We start from the raw sequence: 22095 nt of genomic DNA on the forward strand, positions 1-22095 counted from the left end.
AGCAGGTGGACACGAGCAACTCCCCTGGCCCAGAGTTTAAAATCAGCCGCCAGATCGTTATCCAGTAATCCTTGCTGGACATTGTGAAAGGCACCACACATACAATCAAATAGCCCATCCACACTTACCACCTTAGCTCAGAGCACCCAAGGACTGCCAACGCCCACGGAACTGTACCCCAGAAAAGGCCCCACACCTTCAGCTGAAATGCTGCAACTTCTCTGGTGAACTGGAATTTTGCTCAGAGTCCATTTAAAAACCAGCGCACTCTCACCAGCTCTTTGTAATAAGGGTACGGGGTTAAGAAGCTCTTGAAATTTTATTGAATACATGAGATACATTCAATATCAGTACATTTCTCTGACACATAGAATTGGCATAAACACAAACAAGCTCTTTGTGCCGATCCTAACGAGGAGAGAGATTAGGTACTGAAGACAAAAACAACCTAGTCTGCCGATCGCTATGTACATACAGCTCCTCCTTTACTGTACATCTCAGATTGAAGCCAGCATTATTTACAGAAAATACAATACTTTTAAATTATCTTCCAGAAATGTTTCATGCCAGGTTATCAAGATGTTCAGTTTCATAATGATTGCACACAATGTGTCACAAATGGCGAGCCTGACCTTTGAATTAAAAAAAGACATAATCCCAGAAAGCCCAACTTTCCAGTGCTGCTGAGGTTGAGACGCCACCAGAGTGATATACAATTGTTTAGGGATTTCGCCCGACAGTTAGCCGAATTATACAGTGGATCAGCAAAGTGCCATTGTCCCGTTACTTTTTGTTTTGCTGATAACATGAAGGTTTCCAAAGAATTTGCAAGAAATTCACAGGCAACATTTGAGTAAGATCAGTTGTCAGGCTATACGGGGTTAAAGGGCCATCTGTGTAAAGGAAGACTATTGAGGGAGAAGAGTCGCAGCAAGAGTAATTCAACTGCCTGGACTGTTGGTTCCCTGTTGAGGAACGCTGCTACCTGAATGACCCCAAAGCCTGATATCAAGTCTAGCGCGTGAGCATGCAGCGGGATGCTGGGAGGTTCACACTGTGGGTACCCGCCCAGTGAATGCAGTAGCCAGCACCAAGCTGCACAGTGTTACATTCACGCTGCATATGCCAAGCCCGCTGAATCCGTTGCCTATTGTGACCTCAGAAAACATGGCTTTAGATTAAAGACTTGCTCTGGTGCCACACAGAATCAGTTTTACATGGTGCCAATGTGAAACCCAATGGTGGGAGAGTATTGCCTGACATGGTGCCCACCCTGCATTAGAGCGGATACCAGATTACTGGTCGTGTAGATGGAGTGTTGGTTACATATGGGTAACAGACTAGCAGAAAGCCACACTTCATCATACCATCCCATCCCATCCCCCCCCTCCCCACACTAGATTTGCATTCTAAAAGATGAAGGTACCATTTCTTAATTCAGTGTCTCCACATTACAATCTCCCCTCGTCTCTATAACCCGACGCAAACTCTGTACAATACCCGACTACGACAGAAACTAACAAACTTGAGGCAAGTTTGGCTGAGGTTCAAAACTAATGTTTCAGTGTTGGGAACTTGACACGGAAAAAAAATGCCCTGGGCCAGTGAAACAAATTCATTGTTGGGCGGAGGGTGAAGTTTAAAACTCTATTTACAAACAGAAAATGTCCGTGCCTCAGCTCCTCTCACAGCAACAGATAGGCCTCACTGTACCCCGACTCCGCCCGTTTTCTTCTGTCCTGAAGGTGTTGACTCCTTACTGGAATATGATTCTGGTAGCTCACTGAAGTGGCCATTGTTCATGTGGAAGCCTTGGCAGCGAATCTGTGCAACTGCAGGAGGGCATCACAGCCGAACCTGTCCTGCAGATGTCCACACATGCACGTCATTCCCAGCAGGAACAGTCGACAGGAGTAGGAACCCTGCCGAATTTTCCCCCGCTGACCCAAATATCTAAATTGGCACAAAGGCGAATTATACTTTCACTCACGCTGAGACCAGCTGACTTAGCACAGACTGACCCTTTTGTGGAATCAGGGGAGCCCCGAGTGGTCAGTTTAAGAAAAAATCCTATAGATGACTATGAGCTACTAAAGGGATTGATGGGAGGTGGAGCTATAAGATAACAAAAAGCCAACTGCAGTCTACCTCCCGTTACAATTAATGAACAGCAATGTGCACAGTGACATGTAAAGGCCCTTAGCTCTCCTCAACGTTGAGCACGTAAATGAGAAAGGCATGGTTTGTGTAACACATTACCATACCTACTCAATCCAGCACACTGGAATCCTGCTATAAATGTGGAACAAGACACATGTGCCAGGCCCGGGCTGAATTGTGGGGCAATTGGCTTCAGTAATCCCGGGTTAAGGAGGGAAATACAAGGATTCCTACTCCTGATTCCTATCCAGCCACTCCGACTGGATAGTACACATTGATTCTGATGACCCCTTGAGCAAATAGCTCGTCAACATTCCTTCCCCAGGCTGACACTTGAAGACTGGCCACTTAAACAAGATACCAGAGGGAGATTCAGTGCCATTATGGAGGAAGAAAATATGTCCCCAACCCAAAAAAACCGACATATTACCGTAAGTGTGTCAGCAAGATTTCAGTCCAACCTTTACTTACCCGGGCAAGCTCCATCATTGCAGTCACTGACACAGTTACTGGCATCAGAAATAAACACAACAGCTGTTAGAAATGGAACTGGACAGAGGGGGGAGTATGAATCCAGACTATGCCAATCACGAGCTGGCGAAGCTCGCTGGTCTGAATCAGTCTGTGGGGGGGTACCTGCCTTTCACCAGACAGAGTGCTCATTGAGCGATACAGCCCATGGAGAATTTTAACAGCAAGAAAGCAAAAAAAGACTTGCATTTATATAGCAATTTTTCACAACCTCCGGACGTCCCAAAGCGCTTTACAGCCAATTAAGTACTTTTGAAGTGTAGTCACTATTGTATTTTAAGAAACTAAACACAGTATCACTTAGTTTTATTTTCTAAGGGACAATTACCAATAAATTTTCTGTTTTTTTATATAAGGCGTGCATACAACATGCAAACAATTTAAAAAATGTCATTAGATTGAACGACATTTACTGCGGGCAGGTTAAGGAGCAGAGCTTGCCTTGTGCTCTGCTCTCACAGGCTCCTGAAATGGAGAAGTAAAAATATTCTCACACTACTGAGGCTGCAATAGCTGAGTAACATCACAATGGAGTATTCAAACTTTGTGCTAGATGAGCTTTAAAAATAGAAAGCACTAGAGAGACACACCAGGTCAGCCAGAACCTGGGACAGGGAGGTAGGTCAAAGTTTGGGGTGTTCTGAGAAAGGATCTCACTCTCCAGTCAGTAGGGTAGGTGATTTGATGTAGTGGAATTTAATGCCCACGACCAGTCATTCTTCATAAAATGTCCCACTGGCAGTCTCTCAGAGGATTGGAGTAAATTGCTTGCCCACCTGCTGTGCATTGCCAGCATGTGTGATTATTCGGTTACCAAAAGAATGCCGAACACTTCAGGCTGATTTACAAAAAAAAAGCCACTACTCCCATCGCTCAAATCATCAAGTGAGCTTTATGAACAGAAATAAAAACTGGATTTCACAGATGAGCAGACAACAGCCTTCGTTCAACAATTAGGTAATGAGAGAACTTGCTGGTCGAGTCACACAATCCAATCAGTCGGAATAACTGAAGTTGTGGGTCTAGCAGTAGGTTGGCATAAAAACCAGTTTAGAGAACAGAATAGAAATTGACGCTCAGTTATGTGTTAGTTGACTTTAAATACAAACACAGACACATACCTGCCTCTTTGAAGTTTCAGCTTATTTGGCTTAAATTCTGTTAATTGAAAATAGAATTAGATTAAAGCGCACATGAAAGAGAGGAGAAAGAGCAAAACTGCACTCATCAACTGTGCAAATAAATAGATCAAATACAGGCAGAGATGAGCATAAATCTGGGAACATGGTGACCTACAGCGGCCACATTTAGAAATGATTCACCCCCCCAATGTGTCAGGAAACCCTTTTTGATGTGTGAATGCTTGTGTTCCACTGAGTGAAATGGATCGGTAACACTTTTTTTGCTTTTTACAACTATTGAAATTAAGACTCGCACAGTGCTCAACGTTAACGTCCCAGATATTAAAATTTGGAAGCTGTGCTTGAGAGGTGCACTTCTGAGAGCAATCAACTGCGGGTAAGGAATTTGAAAAACGTTACACACTGCAGAATGCATTTAAGGGGAAGCTAGATAAACACACCAGGGAGAAAGGAATAGAAGGTTATGCTGATAGGATTAGATGAAGAGGGGTGGGAGGAGGCTTTTGGGGAGCATAAACACTGGCATGGACCAGTTGGGCCAAATGGCCAGTTTCTGTGCTGTAAATTCCATCTAATTCTATTTAAGACTGTCTCGTTTTACACTGATTAAATGACCGGTTTTCAAAAAGAAACAAAGTATGATGGTCCCACATTGCTGGGATAATGTCGAACTGCGTGTAGCTCTCGCCAGTGCCTGACCCTCAGATTTTCTGCAGCACAAGAATGACGCTGCCTCGATGCGGCTCCATCACATGCCCCTCAGTGCTGGCTACACATACTGATGGAAACATGTGTAGGATAGATCTTTGTGCTCGAGACATATATTTAAAAACAAAATTCCTAGTTATGCACAAAATAAAATCTTAACATAGAGTTCTGGACTGAGAGAGCGGTCAATACTTGTTAAACTTTTCTTTGCAGCTCCTAAAGTCTCCTCCGGCCCATCCCACCCCATTAAATGTGTCGCTTAGCTCACTATGACCTTCACTCACTCATTGCGAAAGGCTAGTAACGTATTGCTAACAAAGCCTGTTTCTTGGTATCTGAATTGCATAGAAATCAATCACCATTCTCAAACCAAACTAATGAGAAATCCAGATGAATATAGTTTCTGTTTAACTGATAGGGAGCGTCTCCTGTAGGTAGGCACCCCACAAAACTTGGGCACGGGTTGGTATGAATTACGATGGAGAGACCGTCTAGCGGACACGAGGGGACTGCTGGAGTTTTTAGTGGCTAGATCTTTGCAGCCTCCCAAGCCAAGGCTGCTGGTAAGCTGACCGCTAGGAGCACCGTAACTGCTCGGGGCTTGCCTTACAGGGTTACCGGGAGCCGACTGGCAAGAGACCCTGTTCCAGATGCATCACTGAGCAAGGCTGATTGCTCGATCAGCTGCGTCCTGGATCACTGAGATTTCGACAACCCAGGGATTCAAAACCGCAGGATTCGGAGTGGGAACTGGTGCCTTTTAATAGCTAAGCTACTGAAAAAAAAATCTAATCATGACAATTTTTTTTAAAAAAAGGGCCACTCAGACTGCTGACGACAGTTTTGGGCCCCATTAAATAACTAAAATAAAGCATAAAAATGGTGGTCACTGATCCAGACAATTTTAAAAACACAAGGGATATCGAAGGATGAGGCGACTATAAATGTTTTGGCCCTGTTTACTGCTAGTTCTCAGTTTTATCGGTGCTGATCATTGTTCACTATTCACTAAAGTTATATTGTTCACTTTGTTCGATCTTTGATTGGAAAGTGTTAGTTTGTATGTTTTTTTTTATTGTGGCTCGTCTGTCAAATCAACAAAATGCTTTGGGAACAAAGATATGGTTTTAAAAGTAACCATTACTTCCTCAAATAGAAATAAGCAAACTGCTGAGGTTAAAATAAAGCTGTACAAAAAAAAACCCTTAAAAATATTTTGAATGTTTCATGATCGGCAGATTAATGAGAAAAAATAATAAAAACACAATTCTGTGCGGCGTGTGGACGCCTGCGAAACAAACCCGCGCACTTTCTGCATCATTTTACTTTAAACTACGGCTAGGTCAGCAGTTTACATCACACAGGTCTGTGGCCACAAGCTGTTCTCAGTCCATCTTGCTGGGGAGAGGGAATTAAAGTAAGTGCAGCTTCCAGGCACCTTGTGAAGTCTAACGTCAAACCTTTCATGAAAGAAACAGAACCACTGTAAGGTGCCAAAGCACAGGTGAACATTGAATTTTTCTTTTTGCTTTGTTCTGAGAAGTAACCAGGTGTAGCCTGAGATAACCAACGAAAGTTAGATGTCTCATGAATTTGATCCCACTTGTTGGTGGGAACATAGAAAGATTGGGAGAAATCACAGCTCTATCATAGTCGAATGCAAACTCGAACAATCCAGGTTCACCGAGTGGTGTTTAATCTCTGACTACAAGGGATGGAGATGCAGGTAAACAACCCATGGGAGAGCTCCACAGGTAGGACACTGTGAAAGAAGCTTTACTATCGGTACCGTGTGGGCTTCTTCACTCCCTTCATGTTGCTAAGCTGTTCTACATTCCTTCTATTGTTTTCCTGAAGTACTACAGAACCGATAAATGTCATTTCAGCACGAATATTCATAGCTTGCAGAACATTAGGAAGTGTGAAAACAAGTGGATGTCCTCTATTTATGTTGGGTATTGCGATAAAATTAGGGATTGCATGACGCTGATAATAACTGCACTAATACTACCCTACTGTGCACAGGGTGATTCCAGGACAAGTGTTTTCTGGCGAACGAGAAGCAAGTCGCCTGGCATTAGGATTCCAACTGTAAGTGGCTTGGTGCCTTAACAATGAAAATCACAGACCTAGGTCGACAAATGAAAAAGATACCTCCCTCCTCCCCAGCCCCAACCCCGTCCCTTTTAGTTTTAGTGCTAACTATGAACAGTAAGGGCAGTTTTGTGCTGTGGAATCACTCCCACTAGTATCTGGATTGAGACTGCCCCAAACTCACTTCACCTCTACAACTATCTAATCCATACTGGATTCAGTGCAAGGTCTGGGAGCTAAAAGTGCAGCACTATTGCACACTGTGCCACACAGTTGATCAAAGATACACTACATAATACAGATTTCAAGTACTGTACAGAAATTCGGTTATGTTCAGTAAGGCTGTCTTGCAGTTCAGTATAAAATGGGTTTTATATATTTCTCAAAAATCAAGTTTACGTCCTTAATACACATTTACACAGAACCAGCTGGGATATACTGCTTTCCAGAGGTCTGGATACCAGTCGGTGCTTCGTATCACATTCTGGAGCGGCCAAGTGCCTGTCAAAGTAGTAAAATAGCTTATAAATACTCTCGGCATGGATCTCAGTGTGTCTACGGGTTCAGGGTTTTCGGCCCCACCTCCTGGAAGAGTGAGGTGTAAAACTCCGGCTCCAGCAGCTTGTTGCGGTATTTGTGGACGATATCCGCGATCTTCTGCTTCCTCCTTACGTGGGGTGGGTTGTAGGAGTCGCTCTCCAGCCTCTTCCGTCGGCAGATGTTTATAATCGTTTGTCGGACCAAAAACCCTTAAACGAAAAACACACACGCAAATCATGCAGGTTATCACACTTTATTTTATTGGGGATGGTAACACTCTCCCCTATCATAACTATTTTCTCTCTTTTCTCCAATTGGCTCTCCCCATGCCGAGAACTATCCATGGCAGAGCAGGCGCGAGAGAGCAATGCGCGAGAGCGACACGAGAATGTATAACTTGAAACAAGAAAAAGCTATTTAACCTGGTCAATTCTGCAGCTTCCAAAGTCTGTGTATAACTACCTTAGTCAAAGACCCCCTCTCTCCTCCCATTGCCCTACCAAACAGGTATGATAGTGCAGTGGTTATGTTACTGGACTAGTAATCCAGAGGCCTGGACTCACAATCCAGAGAACAAGAGTTCAAAACCCACCACAGTAGTTTGAGAATTTGACCTCAGTTTAAAAAAAAATCTGGAAATGAAAAGCTGATATCGGTAAACGTGACCATGAAGCTGTCGGATTGTTGTAGAAACCCAACTGGTTCACTAATTCCCTTTAGGGAAGGAAACCTCCCGTCCTTACCCAGTCTGAGCCTATATGCGACTCCAGACCCACACCTATCAAGCCACTCAAAATCACCAATGTCTCAGGGATGGGCAATAAATGCCGGCCTTGCCAGCGACACCCACATCCCTTTCTCGGTATTCTTTTTAAGTTACCAATTTATTCAGAATTAACTATTTTTTTCTGGTAGTCTGCTCCACGTTCACTATAGTTTGTCTGGGGGTGGGGGGGTGGGGAGGGGAGGCATTCTTCTAATCTCACTGAACACCAACATCTCCTCATTACAACATCCAGTTCTCTCTTAAATGAGCCTCGGCCTCCACCACCCTGCCCAGAAGCCCACTGCAGTTGTTGCTCACCCTCTGAAATACTTTCTGGCATCTATTAATTTGGAGAGAATTGGAGGATATGGTAGGTAGGCTGCACTATTCCTGGTGCATACCTCGATGGCAGTGGGCTCACTGCTTGCCCTGTGGCATGCTACCTCAGGTACTAAAGGCTGCTGGATGTCAGTAAGGACAAATGAGCGTTTCACCATAGTATATGGTTATACAATAGTAGCGTGTCGTCTGAATGCATCTTCCTCTGGCCAGACTCAAAGTTGCAAATGCAACTTTGCACTAACGGGGCAGGCACTAGATTTCAGCTGCTTTAAAGTTACATCTGCAACACTGGAGCGATTGCGTGAACCTTGCACGTGGTGGAGATGGGGAACACAGCGAGTGGGAAACTGCAAATGGAGAGCTGGGCCTGCGACTCTCGAGATTCACTGCATTGGCTCTCTGACACAATGTGACATCCCGTCAATATCCTTCTTATTTTTTCACAGCAAGAGTGAATGGGAACAATGCAATGCAGCTTGGGTCATCAGGAACAAATGGGAACTGTGCACTTAGAGCAGGCTACAAAATCATCCACTTGAATCAAAATAAATGCGAATATTTAATTCCACACCGGTTGGTGTACTTACCTAGTGCTCGCCGACTCACCACCATCCCATCAACCAATGGAATCACCATGCTGAACTTCCCTGTAGCCCCTTGCAATTTTATTCTGAAGAGACCAGTCTTCAGGGGATGGATGAAAATGACTGGCACATCTTTGTCTGAGGTGGTGGTCCTAATAAAAAATAAACACCACCGGTTAAGGAAAAACGCTCAACAGAATGCGGAGACAGACATTCTCTCATTCAACACAGGCACAAGTTCCTCAATTGTAGAAAGAATGGGTAGCCTCAGAAAGAAAGTTATACCATAGTAGTGTGCCGGTGCAGAGGGATCTGGTCAGGTTTTTCCAACATCCCCTTGTTTACGTGGTGCTAGTAGCCCCCCCATTGCGATCTGCGTGGGAAGTGCAGAGATTGGCCGGGGGGTTGGAAATCAGGTATTCTTGTACAGGAATATAAACCTGCTCCTCTTCACCCTCCGCCTCCCTGAAGGCAAAGGGAGTTCCCAAATGAACACCTGCCCTGTGTCTATTTCAGGCAAACTATCTTCAAATGGTAGAGGAGCAAAACTTAAATCCGATACATAAAAACAAATGCAACGAAACAAAGATCCAATCCAAACAATCGGGCAACCAAAGTGCAATGCGGAAAAAAAGCAAAAATACTCCTAAAAGCGAGCTCTTAATTTACAAGTTCTCCCAGTGGCTATGTGCGCCTGCAGGAGAGCTTTGCACATTGCTGGCCTTGGGCTAAGAGAACGATGCATCAGGCTTCCAGATGTGGAGATGCCGGTGATGGACTGGGGTTGACAATTGTAAACAATTTTACAACACCAAGTTATAGTCCAGCAATTTTATTTTAAATTCACAAGCTTTCGGAGGCTTCCTCCTTCCTCCTTCACATTTACCTGAGGAAGGAGGAAGTCTCCGAAAGCTTGTGAATTTAAAATAAAATTGCTGGACTATAACTTGGTGTTGTAAAATTGTTTACAATTGTTAGGCTTCCAGGGCAGCAAAGACAAACCCCCACCTGAATACTCTAATGAGCCTTGCACCACAAAGCAACGGATGCCTCCTGCGCCCCTCGGACAGACCCACCGAAAACCCAGGGCTGCTCAAATCGGCGGAAAATTGGAGCCTCTAAGCCCAGTGTTTCCGTCCCCTCTACAGATTGTGTGGGATGGCACCACCAGTGCATAGGAGCAGAATTTCATCCCCTAGATTGGAATACGCCGGTCACGTACAAACCTACCCACTCTCAGTGTAGCACCAGACATCATTCAACTGTTGCCCCACATTTTCCTGAGAAGCAACAGTTTAAAATCAGAAAAGGGAGATCACAGCAAGTCTCGAAGGAAGAGCGTTAAGTGTGGATTTCATAGCTTTTTAAAAAAAATTCAAAATTAGAGGAGTGAGAGTACCTGAGCGATGTGCTGCTGTTTGTAGTGGCCTCTACTCCGGTGCTGGTCTCTGGCAGGAGATCATTCAGAGGAAAATTCTCTAGAAAAAGATCACTAGATATTAAACACACTATACTATACCAACAGGAGCGATATTAAACACGCTGTAAGTGCCTGAAGAACTCATAGGCTGACTGGACTTGTAACATGAAGTATTATTTGACAGGAAGTGAGAGCATATACAAGACTATACACATATTTAAAAAACACCCATACAGTAAGGACTATAATTTTGCAGGGGTGGGGAGACAAAGTATTTTACATCCATACTGACATTTACAAATTCTCTCTCGAAAATGACTAAAGTGAGTTATTACTTGAAATGCACTGCCTGAGGGGGTGGTGGAGGCAGATTCAATCATGGCTTTCAAAAGGGAACTGGATAAGTACTTGTAGGGAAAAAACGTGGAGGGCTACGGGGAAAGGGCGTGGGAGTGGGACTAGTTGGATTGCAGAGAGCTGGCACAGACTTGATGGGCTGAATGGCCTCCTTCCGTGCTGTAACCATTCTATCATTACAGATGTACAACTGAAAAGAGATTAGTAGCACATGGCAGTATCAGACGGTGCAGTAACACAGTGGCTGTTAAAAGGCTCTTAGAAATACTATACTATACCTATGTCATCGAAGCGTTCGACCCACACGACAATAACCTTGGTCTCAGGGCCCAGTGGTGGCACAGTTCGACCAAGTGGCAGCTTCTTGGTCTTTTGTGTAGGACTCAACTTTAAAAGGGAAAAATAGAAGTTAGTAAAAAGGCATGGTGACTTCAATGATCCACAGTTAAAGAAAGAACTTGCATTTATATAGCACTTTTCACACCCTTAGGATGTCCCAAAATGCTTTATAGCCAAATGAAGTGCTTTTGAAGTTTACTGTTGTAACATAGACAAAGGCGGCAGCCAATGTGCACACAGCAAGGTCCCACAAACAGCAATGTGATAATGACCAAATAATCTGTTCTTCATGGTGTTCGTTGAGGGATAAATATTGGCCAGGACACTGGAGAACGTCCCTGCTCTTCTTCGAATAGTGCCATGGGATCTTTTACGTCCACTTGAGAGGGCAGGCGGAGTCTCGGTTTAAAACACATCTGAAAGACAGCACCTCCGACATTGAAGCGCTCATTCAGTACTGCGCTGGAATGTCAGCTTGGATTATGTGCTCAAGTCTCCGGAGTGGGGCTTCAACTCACACCTTCTGATTCAGGGATGAGAGAGCTACCAACTCAGTCAAAGCTGACAATTACTTTGAAGAACAGTGATTGCTAATATGTAGGGAAATGTGGCAGGCAGTCTGCACATAGCAAGATCCTACAAATAGTAAGGAGATGAGTGGCCAATTTTCAGTGGCCTAGGGAAGAATGTTGGCCAGGAGACAGAGAATTCCCTGCTCCTCTTCGAACAGTGTCATGGAACCTCCAATCTTAATCACAGGAGCAGGGGCTCTAATCAGGGGCCTCAGTTTAACATCTCACCCAAAGGACAGCACCTCCATATAGGATTTCCTAATGAGGGAAGTGGAGAAGAGAAATGGGGTGAATCTTTGCAAAGTCCTGCTGATATAATGCAGTGACCAACTTTGTGGGTGGGGTGGGGAAAGAGGGGCTGGACACATACAGAGTTCCTCATGTATCTACATACGAAATTCAAACAACATTCTGAATTATTGGAGGAATAAACCTACGGCCCTGTACTGTATCATGAGAATCTCACCCTTTGAGAGTTGCCAAGGTTGTCAGAATGGTTTGGGAAGAGCTCCAAGGTCAGCGGGGTTTGTTTCAGGAGACTTGGCAGCAGGTCCATCTGTGTCTCGGTCTCCTGCGTCGGATGTCCACACTCCGAGGAGTCAGCTACAAACACAACACATTGAAGTAAATGTCTTTCTGCAATACTGGAGGACTAGAGATTATGGATTCAATGGCTGTGTTATGGCAATCAGAGCACTGACATTATTTATAAATCAAAGATTACATTAAATGGCTATATAACAATGAAATGAATATTTCATTGCAGTCCTAATTGAAAATTAATGGTTTTGAGAGCGCATTTTGTTCCAAACTATTTATAACACACTTATAACCAATTCTGCATCTCAACAGGGGTTAATTTCAGTGAAGAGGGAGCTGCCTTTTCAAATAATGGAGCTTCAACACTCCCCTGATGGTTCAGCACGAGTATCTGAGGCTTACAAACTACAACGGCCTCAGATTCAATCCCTGGGGCTGTGCGGAGTTAGGCAGGAAGGCAGTTGGGGTGCTACAGTCAGTCGCAGTGTCTCTGGGTTGGAAGGAAAGGGGAAAGAGAGGAAAAAGAAGAATCAGTCAGGGATCCTGCTCCTGACTGGTAACCAGTGACGCTCGCTGGAAAAGTGCAGGTGTGGACATTGGGTGAGGGCAGGATGGGGCTTGGCTGAGACGCTTCTCACGTTGAGGCTTATGCATGAATAATGGCTACTTGGGCAAGGTACTAGTGGGCATATGGTACACGTAGAAATAGACCTAACAAGGAGTCAATTCCCTTCAGGAGGGAGGGGAGAAAATTGACAGAAAAAAAAAATGTTTGTTTAACTTTTAAAAAAGTGAATATTATAGTGCAATCTAATTATGGAGCCTTCACCAAAGCCATGGGGGCATTTGACAACAAAATGAGGTGTTACAATAATCAGGAACAGGCAACTGCTCTGATTGCTAAGGGTAGTAACTGTACATGAGTTCAATAAAGTTTCCTCTTGTCAGTATTTGTAGCAAAATAGTAACACACAAATAAGTTTACGATTGCCCTAAAATGCACCTCAGAGCAATTCCTCAGGAATACAGTTACGGCATCAGTACACATAGCGACTAGTGCAGTTTATCCCTCCCCATTGGTATCTTAAAATAATGTTCTACCTGTAGGTTTACAAAAGCAAAGAGGGTTAAAATATTTATTCTGTGACTATCTGCAATTCTAAGTTTGAGGTTGACAATTTGCACCAGAAAAAATACGACAATCACACACATATGAACTACTTGCACTTCATTAATCTGGATTCCCTGATCAAAAACAGAAATCCCCCTGGTAGTGCACTGTTTAATAAGTTCATGTAAAATTATTTTGTGTACTATTCAATACTGTCGTTAATGCACAAAGGATTTTTATGTGAAGGGGTCAGGCAGTGTGCTCGTAGGAGACTAAACCCTCTGGTGTATTACATGTATAAAAAGAGTTTCCCCAAACAACCGAATCTTGACTTACCGGATGACTCCACAAAAGAGGGAACAACAAAGGCAATTTCAGTCAAGGCATCGGCATAATACAGTACTTTCTTCTCCCCGTTAAAAATGCCTCCTCCTGTGTCTTCGGGTGTCACAGTTTCTTCTGAAAGTACACAATGAAAGGATCAGAAAGGCCATGGAAAATCTGCCCCAAAATTGGCACGGCTAAAGCAGAAAAGCTTCTGACCAGTTTCTCTGGGCCTCAAACTTCAATGCTTCTTCATATCCAATTGACTTGAATAAAAGGATAGAAAAGTTCACTTGTCAAAGTATTACCTGAACAGGATACAGTTATTTTCAGAGTAGGATGTCTTGTACTCCAACCCAAGCCCCCAAATCTCCTCTTTCTGATCTCCTCAGACAAGTCGCCAGTCTGGATAAGAGTAGGTGGCAGGTTCCAAGCCTCTTTTTAAAAACATATATTTGTTCTTGGGATGTGGGTGACGCCTGCATTTATTGCTCATCTCTAGTTGCCTCTCCTTGAATCGCTGCAGTCTGTGTGGTGATGGTACTCTCACAATGGTGCCAGATAGTGAATTCCAGGAAATTGACCCAGTGAGGATTAAGGATGGTTTGTGACTTGGAGGGGAATTTGAAGGTGATGATCTTCCAATTCTGACTTCTTGCGTATCCCCGATTTCCATCGTTCCGCCATTGGCAGCCGTGCCTTCAGCTGTCTAGGCCCTAAGCTCTGGAATTCCCTCCCTAAACCTCTCTGCTTCGCTCTCCTCCTTTAAGACACTCCTTAAAACCTATCTTTTTGACCAAGTTTTTAAAAGCAATGTTCTCACTAGATTTTTTTTAAGAAAAGAGGCACCTAGATAAAGGGTGATTAATATGCTAATCGGAAGCATATTAATCAACTCCAATAAAGGTCAGATGCTCAGACCGCTTATGGGAGTGACTGACGCCACTGATTCAGAGAAGGAATCTATGGCAAACCTAAATCTGTAACAGTGCATTTACTGGTCTTATATTACAGCAGTTCAGATATCAGTGTGAACATAGTGGATTTAAACAGCCTGTCAAAAGATTCACTTCTACCCACATTACTCTCATCCATCTCCGCGGTGGAAGCAGAATCCATAATAGCTTTTAAAAGAGAAATGGATAATTATATGTAAAAGATACAATTAAAAAGGATTTAGGAAAGAGATGGGGAATAGCTCTCAGTGGTCAGTTCTTTCAGAGAGTCAGCACAGGCACAATGGGCCAAAAGGCCTTCTGCTATGCTGTAAACCCCAGTAAAAAAAACTAGTTATTCATCTCATCGTTGTTCGTGGGATTTTACAGTGTTAGCTGCCAAATTTGCCTACATATCAACAGTCATTGCATTTCATCAAAGTAGTTCCTTGTAATTGAACCCTTTTGATAAGGTGCTACGTGGTACAAGATTAGAAACATAGAAAACAGGAGCAGGAGTAGGCCATTCGAGTCTGCTCTGCCATTCAATATGATCATGGCTAATCCTCTATCTCAAAACCATAGTCCTGCTCTCTCCCCATACCCCTTGATGCATTTTGTGTCTAGAAATCTATCTAGCTCCTTCTTAAATATATTCAGTGACTTGGCCTCCACAGCCTTCTGTGATAGAGAATTCACCACCCTCTGTGAAGAAATTTCTCCTCATCTCAGTCCTAAATGTCCTACCCCGTATCCTGAGACTGTGACCCCTTGTTCTGGACCCCCCAGCCAGGGGAAACATCCTCCCTGCATCCAGTCTGTCTCGCCATGTCAGAATTTTACATGTTTCAATGAGAACCCCTCTCATTCTTCTAAACTCGAGTGAATACAGGCCGAGTCAACCCAATCTCTCCTCATATGACAGTCCTGCCATCCCAGGAATCAGTCTGGTGAACCTTCGCTGCACTCCCTCTATGGCAAGTATATCCTTTCTTAGGTAAGGAGACCAAAACTGCACACAATACTCCAGGTGTGGTCTCACCAAGGCCCTGTATAACTGCAGTAAGACATCCTTGCTCTTATACTCAAATCCTCTTGCACTGAAGGCCAACATACCATTTGCCTTCCTAAGATTGTCTCTGTCAGATGTTAATCGACGTGATGAACATTTCCTGATTTCAGTTTTTTTTTTAACATGTCAGCTTTCCAGCAATTGCGGATTTTCTTTTTATCTCAACAACATACCTTGTTCTTTCCCCTCGTTGTCATTGCAGGTGTTAATTAGCCAGCTGGTTGACACTTGTCCGGTCCAGCCTGGGTGCTTTCCAACATCCACTGGCCATCCCAATGACAGGAGAAATTCCAAGAAATGAGACTGAACGTTATTGGAGGATTCCACATTCCTGAGAATCTGAAAAGCCAACAAAAAGAATCAAAGGCTATGAAAACTAAAATAAAGGCCATTCACATCACAAACATGGTGCTGGGGTCCATTAATTACACAACTGAAGGCTAATGGAAAAGTGTTCCATGATCGTGGTCTTACTCTGAATGAAGCAGATAAAGTTGCTGGATTCAACTGCACCTTGACGGAGAATACCCAAGTCAAAGCAATTTCAACTTCTTATTTTTGAATGGTTTGAAGATCAAATGCCAACATTCCCCTATGCTCTTTCATGGTATGCAGAATACAAAGCCAAGAACCAGCAAGTGCCACACATGTTCAATGGCTCAGCTCTCATGACACACTCATCTAAGCTGCTTTATAATATATGTTTAATATGCTGTAAGTGTACAGTTTTTAACTAGGTACATCAGTATAGGTTACTTGGGCTGAAAATATTTTTCCATTGAACATTTCCTTTCAGTTCAATGTTTTAGGATTCTGGTCTGAACCTTAAGGCTGTACTTTCTCTGAAATAAACACTTGCCCCAAAACGAAGGCCCCTCTTCCTTCTTTCACACGTGGCAGGCTTGCAAAGGCTGACCAGCAGACAAGCTTAAAGTGCAGTGGAACACAGGCGTAACATAATGTACACTGTAGATACACCTAATTGGACATCACTTCTACAGCAGGAATAAACCTCAAAGTACAGGAAAATGTGTTTTGTAACAGTGATGGATTTAGAAATTTTGAAGCAGATTTAAGCACCTAACAACTTTCATTCATATAGCACCTTTAACATAGAAAAACACCCAAAGAGTGTGGAACTCACTACCACAAGGAGTAGTTGAGGCAAACAGCAGAGATGCATTTAAGAGGAAGCTAGATAAACACATGAGGGAGAAAGAAATAGAAGGATATGTTGATAGGGTGAGATGAAGTAGGGAGGGAGGAGGCTCGTGTGGAGCATAAAGACCGGCATGGAACTGTTGGGCCGAATGGCCTGTTTCTGTGCTGTAGTTTCGATGTAACTCGATGTAAATCAACACCGAGCCAAAGAAAGGAGGTATTAGGAGTGACTAAAAGCTTGGTCAAAGAGGTGGGTTTTAAGGAAGGTCTTAAAAGGAGAACAGGAAGGCAGAGAGGTTTAGAGAGCGAATCCAGGAGCTTAGAGCCTAGATACTCAAGGTATATTTTGCGGGAGAATTGTTTGCTAGTTGTAGATTTGGTAAATGAATATGAAGATAACAAATTGTATATTTTAAAAAAAATTGGTAACTGCAACTTCAAGAAAAGTTTATCCCAACACGGCGATCACAAACTTCATGTTCATCTTAATACAAGAAATCCAGAGTTCTAATTTTTTTTAAAAATGTTCTCATTGTTGAACAAAGAGTACAGCAAAGATTGCCACACATAATTAGATATTTCAAGCAATTCAATGTCTCTACAACATTTTTACCTCCTGATAACAATTAGATATTATTCTGTGGCCTTAATTTGGGAATCTACCCAAAGGGTCCTGCTGATCAACAACAGGGTGCTTAACACTTTTGATAGTTTTATTCTCAATAACAACTCTGTAAACGGTCAGATAAACCATTCATCTCATCTTTCAGAACTGTTTGCTCTCTCTCTCTCTCTCCCCAACACGAGCCATGACTCCTCCCATCGCACCGCATGACAAGGCAGCATGCATGCCCGTTACAAACGGAGCGCAGGAATCTGCAAGCTTGAATGAGAGCGGCTCCACGCCAATTCTGAAGCCAGAATGTAGACACTGGGTGAAAACGCTGAGCATTCACATAAAATACAGACAGCTGAGAACAAATATTGAGCACTGAATTTTAGGCAATGATTCAATCTCAGGGCTTTGTTCCACTCAATCCAATTAATTTTCCCTCCCACACCTTACGATATAATTAAGGATCATTAAAGTCATTATTTTATTGCCAATTTAACAAACACGAACAAGGTCCTTACCTCTTGGCTGGTTTTCTGACCGGGTCTCATGTAAAATATGAAGACAGTTTCAAACGGCCTGCAAGGCAGCAAGTCCAAGTAGCCGACATCATCAAAAAACCCAGCTAGAGTCGAGTCAAGTGCAATAAGATGAGGAGGAAGGCGGCTGTTACCTGGCTCCTAGGGAAGTGCACAAACACGGTTGTAAATGAATATATGTAGAATAATGAATGATGCTGGGGGGGCGGGGGTGGGTCAGTGTCAGTGGACAAGATCACAAAGGAGTGCACAAATCGTCTTTGGGCCAAAAGGTACACAAGTGACCGAATACAACTCCATAAACAAACACCTAACCATCCTATTTTGTAGAATACAGAGTGTTACTGAAATTAAAATTTAACTTATACTTTTAAGAAACTGTTTAACATCACAAATGAACACAGGGACTGCTGACCGGAACAACCTGCACCGTCTAATGCAAGAACACCCAAATGCTAAGGACATGCACCATCTAAATAGAGGGGGACTAACAAAACACCACACACCTGAAAATTCTTAGGCAGTGGTCTCGTCATTTAAAAACCCATGGCGGGCACCCACGGCACTAGTTGTGCATCTTAGGTGTCCACCAGATCGGAAAGTCCGGTGCCTCCTGCCATCCAGGGGCGGGGAAAGATTTTAGGTGCTCCTTTGTAAGGGAGCTGATAATTTAAAAAAATCTTTATCCAATTTAAAGGCCCTTAGCTACCATGATAGGCTGAGAGAGCTGGGGCTTTTTACTCTGTAATAGTGAGGACTTCAAGGAGATTTGATTGCAGTCTTTCAAATAACGAAAGGATTTGATTTGCTCCATGTTGATTGGATATTTGAGCTAGAACAGTTCGGGAGGACCAAAGAGCATGAGTGTAAGTTAAGCAAGACAACGCCTGTGTTTACCTGGTGGGGAAGCCATGCCGGCATTTGTGTAAGGGGATTGGAGGGTAACACCTCTGTTCAAGAAAGGAGAGAGGATCTGCTGGGTAACTATAGTCCAGTTAGTCTAATGTCACTTGTGAGAAAACTCTTAAAATCCATATTGAGAGATCAAATTAGTGAGCATTAGAGAAATGTGGGACAACAAAGCAGAGCTAGTGTTCCTGCAACCCCAGCTCCCCCCTCCCATTGAATCCAGGCCCTGGAAACCCCCTCTTCTGTAAACTTGTATGGTTTGAATAGAAGTTGGATATGAGCTCGTACCTGCTGTATGTTGATATTATATATTGATAGGGTGAGATGAAGTAACTGGAGTGAGAGGCGGCTCATGTGAAGCATAAACACCAGCATTGACTGGCCTGTTCCTGTGCTGTAAATTATATGTAATTCTATATGTAAGTACAGAACAAGGTTAGATGCCAGGAGGTTTATCTTTTCACAAAGAGTCGTCGACCTATGGAACAAACTGCCGGCACGTGTAAAATATGAAGACAATTTTTCAGACCCAATTTTTGGTTTTTCACTCAATAAAAGGGGACCCGAGACCCCCTTGTCTGTTTGTAGGTCTCCCCTTACCCACTTGCAGCCACCTGATTTTGAGCCTTGGGCCCTAAATTACCTGCTCCGTTTGCCCCTGTTGTTTCCCTGGTAGTGCGTTGGCCGTGAGCCCAGCATTATGGTCTATCTGCCTGGCCCACTTCTGGCTATCAGATTGCTGTTGTTGTCTCCCACCTCCTATTCAATATGCTTGTCAATGCAGTGTTTGGGCCTTGGACCTCGGCCCTCCCACATTGTGACCCCTCCAAACACTGACCTCTCCTCGCTCCTCCACCACTGCAGTCAGATTTTTGCAGATTCACTGCAAAATATTCAAAAGGGAGCTGCACAAGTGTTTGACTGTGGCAGGCATCACTATCTTACTGCAGATATACAGGGCCTTGGTGAGACCACATCTGGAGTATTGTGGGCAGTTCTGGTCTCCTTATCTGAGGAAGGATGTCCTTGCCATGGAGGGAGTGCAACGAAGGTTTACCAGACTGATTCCTGGGATGGCAGGACTGACGTATGAGGAGAGATTGGGTCGACTAGGCCTATATTCACTAGAGTTTAGAAGAATGAGAGGTGATCGCATCGAAACATATAAAATTCTAATAGGACTAGACAGACTAGATGCAGGGAGGATGTTCCCGATGGCTGGGGAGTCCAGAACCAGGGGTCACAGTCTCAGGATACGGGGTATGCCATTTAGAACTGAGATGAGGAAAAATTTCTTCACTCAAGAGGGTGGTGAACCTGTGGAATTCTCTACCACAGAAGGCAGTGGAGGTCAAGTCATTAGATGTATTCAGGAAGGAGAGAGATATATTTCTTAATGCTAAAGGGATCAAGGGATATGGGGAAAAAGCGTGAACAGGGTACTGAGTTAGACGATCAGCCATGATCATTTTGAATGGCGGAGCAGGCCCGAAGGGCCGAATGGCCTACTCTTGCTCCTGTTTTCTATGTTACTATCTATAGGTGGTGTGTGGGGTATCGGAGGTTGTCTCTCCTAGTCACTGGGGTCTCTTGGAAATTGTCTGATCACCTTCAGGGGTCCCAGAGGAATTGCCTCAAAGTATTTTTCTCCTAAATTGGCCTAGGGACTCTCCCCCCTCCTCCTCCTCTGTTTTTTGTCCCCCCTTAGGATATTGCGTGGCTGGTTGAGGGAGGGAGATGGCAGTCATGGCGTGCATGAATTGCACTATTACAATATGGGACAAGCTTTTATGGAGCAGCTGGTCTTTTCCTGTCCTTTGTTTTCATATGTTTCATATGTCTGTTTTCCAGCCCTTCTCCTGACCTTCCCTGTCGGATGGACATGGAATTTCATCCCCTTATTTCAATCACAGATAATTCAAAATGTTGAGAAATATCTTTCTTTGCAGAATACCGAATCACAGAATAGCCTTAATTTGTATGCAGCAGACATATTTTGTTGAATAAATTATGCATAAAAATCTACTGCAGCGTAACTAGATTTTTTTTTGTTATTGAGAAATTTAGGAGGCCACGGTCCAGTGTCAAAGCATGCAAGAAAAAAATGGAATCTGATTTATTCAATCTAAACCAGAGAGCCTCCCCCTGTGCAGTTGGGAAGAGGAGGAGAGGTGTAAATCAATAACGAGAATTAATAGTGCTTTACCAGAGTCTCAGAAAAAACCCAGTTTACCTTCAGCGCTTCTAAAGAAAGGAAGCCAAAGTGCGATAGGAGAAGCCGAGCAGTCTGGAACTCCTGAGCTGGCGGAGGGGGAATGCATTCTGTGACTGGATCGGGGAACAAGGTCTTGGACAGTCTCTCTTCACTTATCTTTTCCAGTGCATTTTCATAGAGAATTTGTTTGGCCATTAAGTTCTTCAGCTTCTCGTGTTGAACTTCCAGCTGCAAGAATTTCATTAGCGTTCACATTTTTAACAGTTAGCATCAAGAGACCGTCCCACACTTCAACAGTGACTACACTTCAAAAGTACTTCATTGGCTGTAAAGCGCTTTGGGACATCCTGAGGTCATGAAAGGTGCTATATATGCAAGTCTTTCTTTCTTATTCACCCAACATTCTTCACATTACTGTGGGACCTCGGTTAACTGCTCTATTAAGTCTTAGCGGTGAGTTTTTAAGCCTCTGATTGATTGGTTCCCAATGAGGAAAATCATGAGTTATCTTCACATTTTAATAACAAGATTTTTTGAAACATAACATGGTGGCGGGACTTAAAGCTAAATACAAAAGCTGTATGGACAGTAAGTTCTACCATGGACATCCAGGTAATGAGTAATTACCCCACTGCATCAAAAACCCAGAGTCTATGCAATATTATTTTAAAACGCTTAATTGCACTTCAGCTGTTTTATGCAAAACCAAATCTGGATTCCTGTCAGTTTCCTGGACCCTGCAACATTTTAACAGATAACAAGAGTTTAAGAACATAAGAAATAGGAGCAGGAGTAGGCCAATCGGCCCCTCGAGCCTGCTCTGCCATTCAATAAGATCATGGCTGATCTGATCCTAACCTCAAATCTAAATTCATGTCCAATTTCCTGCCCGCTCCCCGTAACCCCTAATTCCCTTTACTTCTAGGAAACTGACTATTTCTGTTTTAAATTTATTTAATGATGTAGCTTCCACAGCTTCCTGGGGCAGCAAATTCCACAGACTTACTACCCTCTGAGTGAAGAAGTTTCTCCTCATCTCAGTTTTGAAAGAGCAGCCCCTTATTCTAAGATTATGCCCCCTAGTTCTAGTTTCACCCATCCTTGGGAACATCCTTACCTCA

The 22095-nt window shown here is 43.5% G+C and overlaps 1 protein-coding gene across 6 annotated transcripts in view; it reads right to left on the reverse strand.

Moving 5' to 3' along the window:
• Window positions 1–300: 300 nt before the first annotated feature.
• ralgapb (Ral GTPase activating protein non-catalytic subunit beta) overlaps window positions 301–22095 on the reverse strand; it is a 112339-nt gene continuing 90544 nt past the window's right edge. For all 6 annotated transcript variants that reach the window (XM_068000158.1, XM_068000157.1, XM_068000156.1 and 3 more), the window contains 9 exons: window positions 20993–21202; window positions 17833–17991; window positions 15711–15876; window positions 13543–13665; window positions 12022–12158; window positions 10923–11031; window positions 10267–10345; window positions 8871–9019; window positions 301–7384 (listed from right to left, as the gene is read on the reverse strand). In XM_068000158.1, the coding sequence (XP_067856259.1) occupies window positions 7191–7384; window positions 8871–9019; window positions 10267–10345; window positions 10923–11031; window positions 12022–12158; window positions 13543–13665; window positions 15711–15876; window positions 17833–17991; window positions 20993–21202 (1326 nt within the window). In that variant the 3' untranslated portion in view covers window positions 301–7190. The remainder of the gene's footprint in view (window positions 7385–8870; window positions 9020–10266; window positions 10346–10922; window positions 11032–12021; window positions 12159–13542; window positions 13666–15710; window positions 15877–17832; window positions 17992–20992; window positions 21203–22095) is intronic.

This window comes from Heptranchias perlo, chromosome 19 (genome assembly GCF_035084215.1).
Source record: "Heptranchias perlo isolate sHepPer1 chromosome 19, sHepPer1.hap1, whole genome shotgun sequence".
Lineage (NCBI taxonomy): Eukaryota > Metazoa > Chordata > Chondrichthyes > Hexanchiformes > Hexanchidae > Heptranchias > Heptranchias perlo.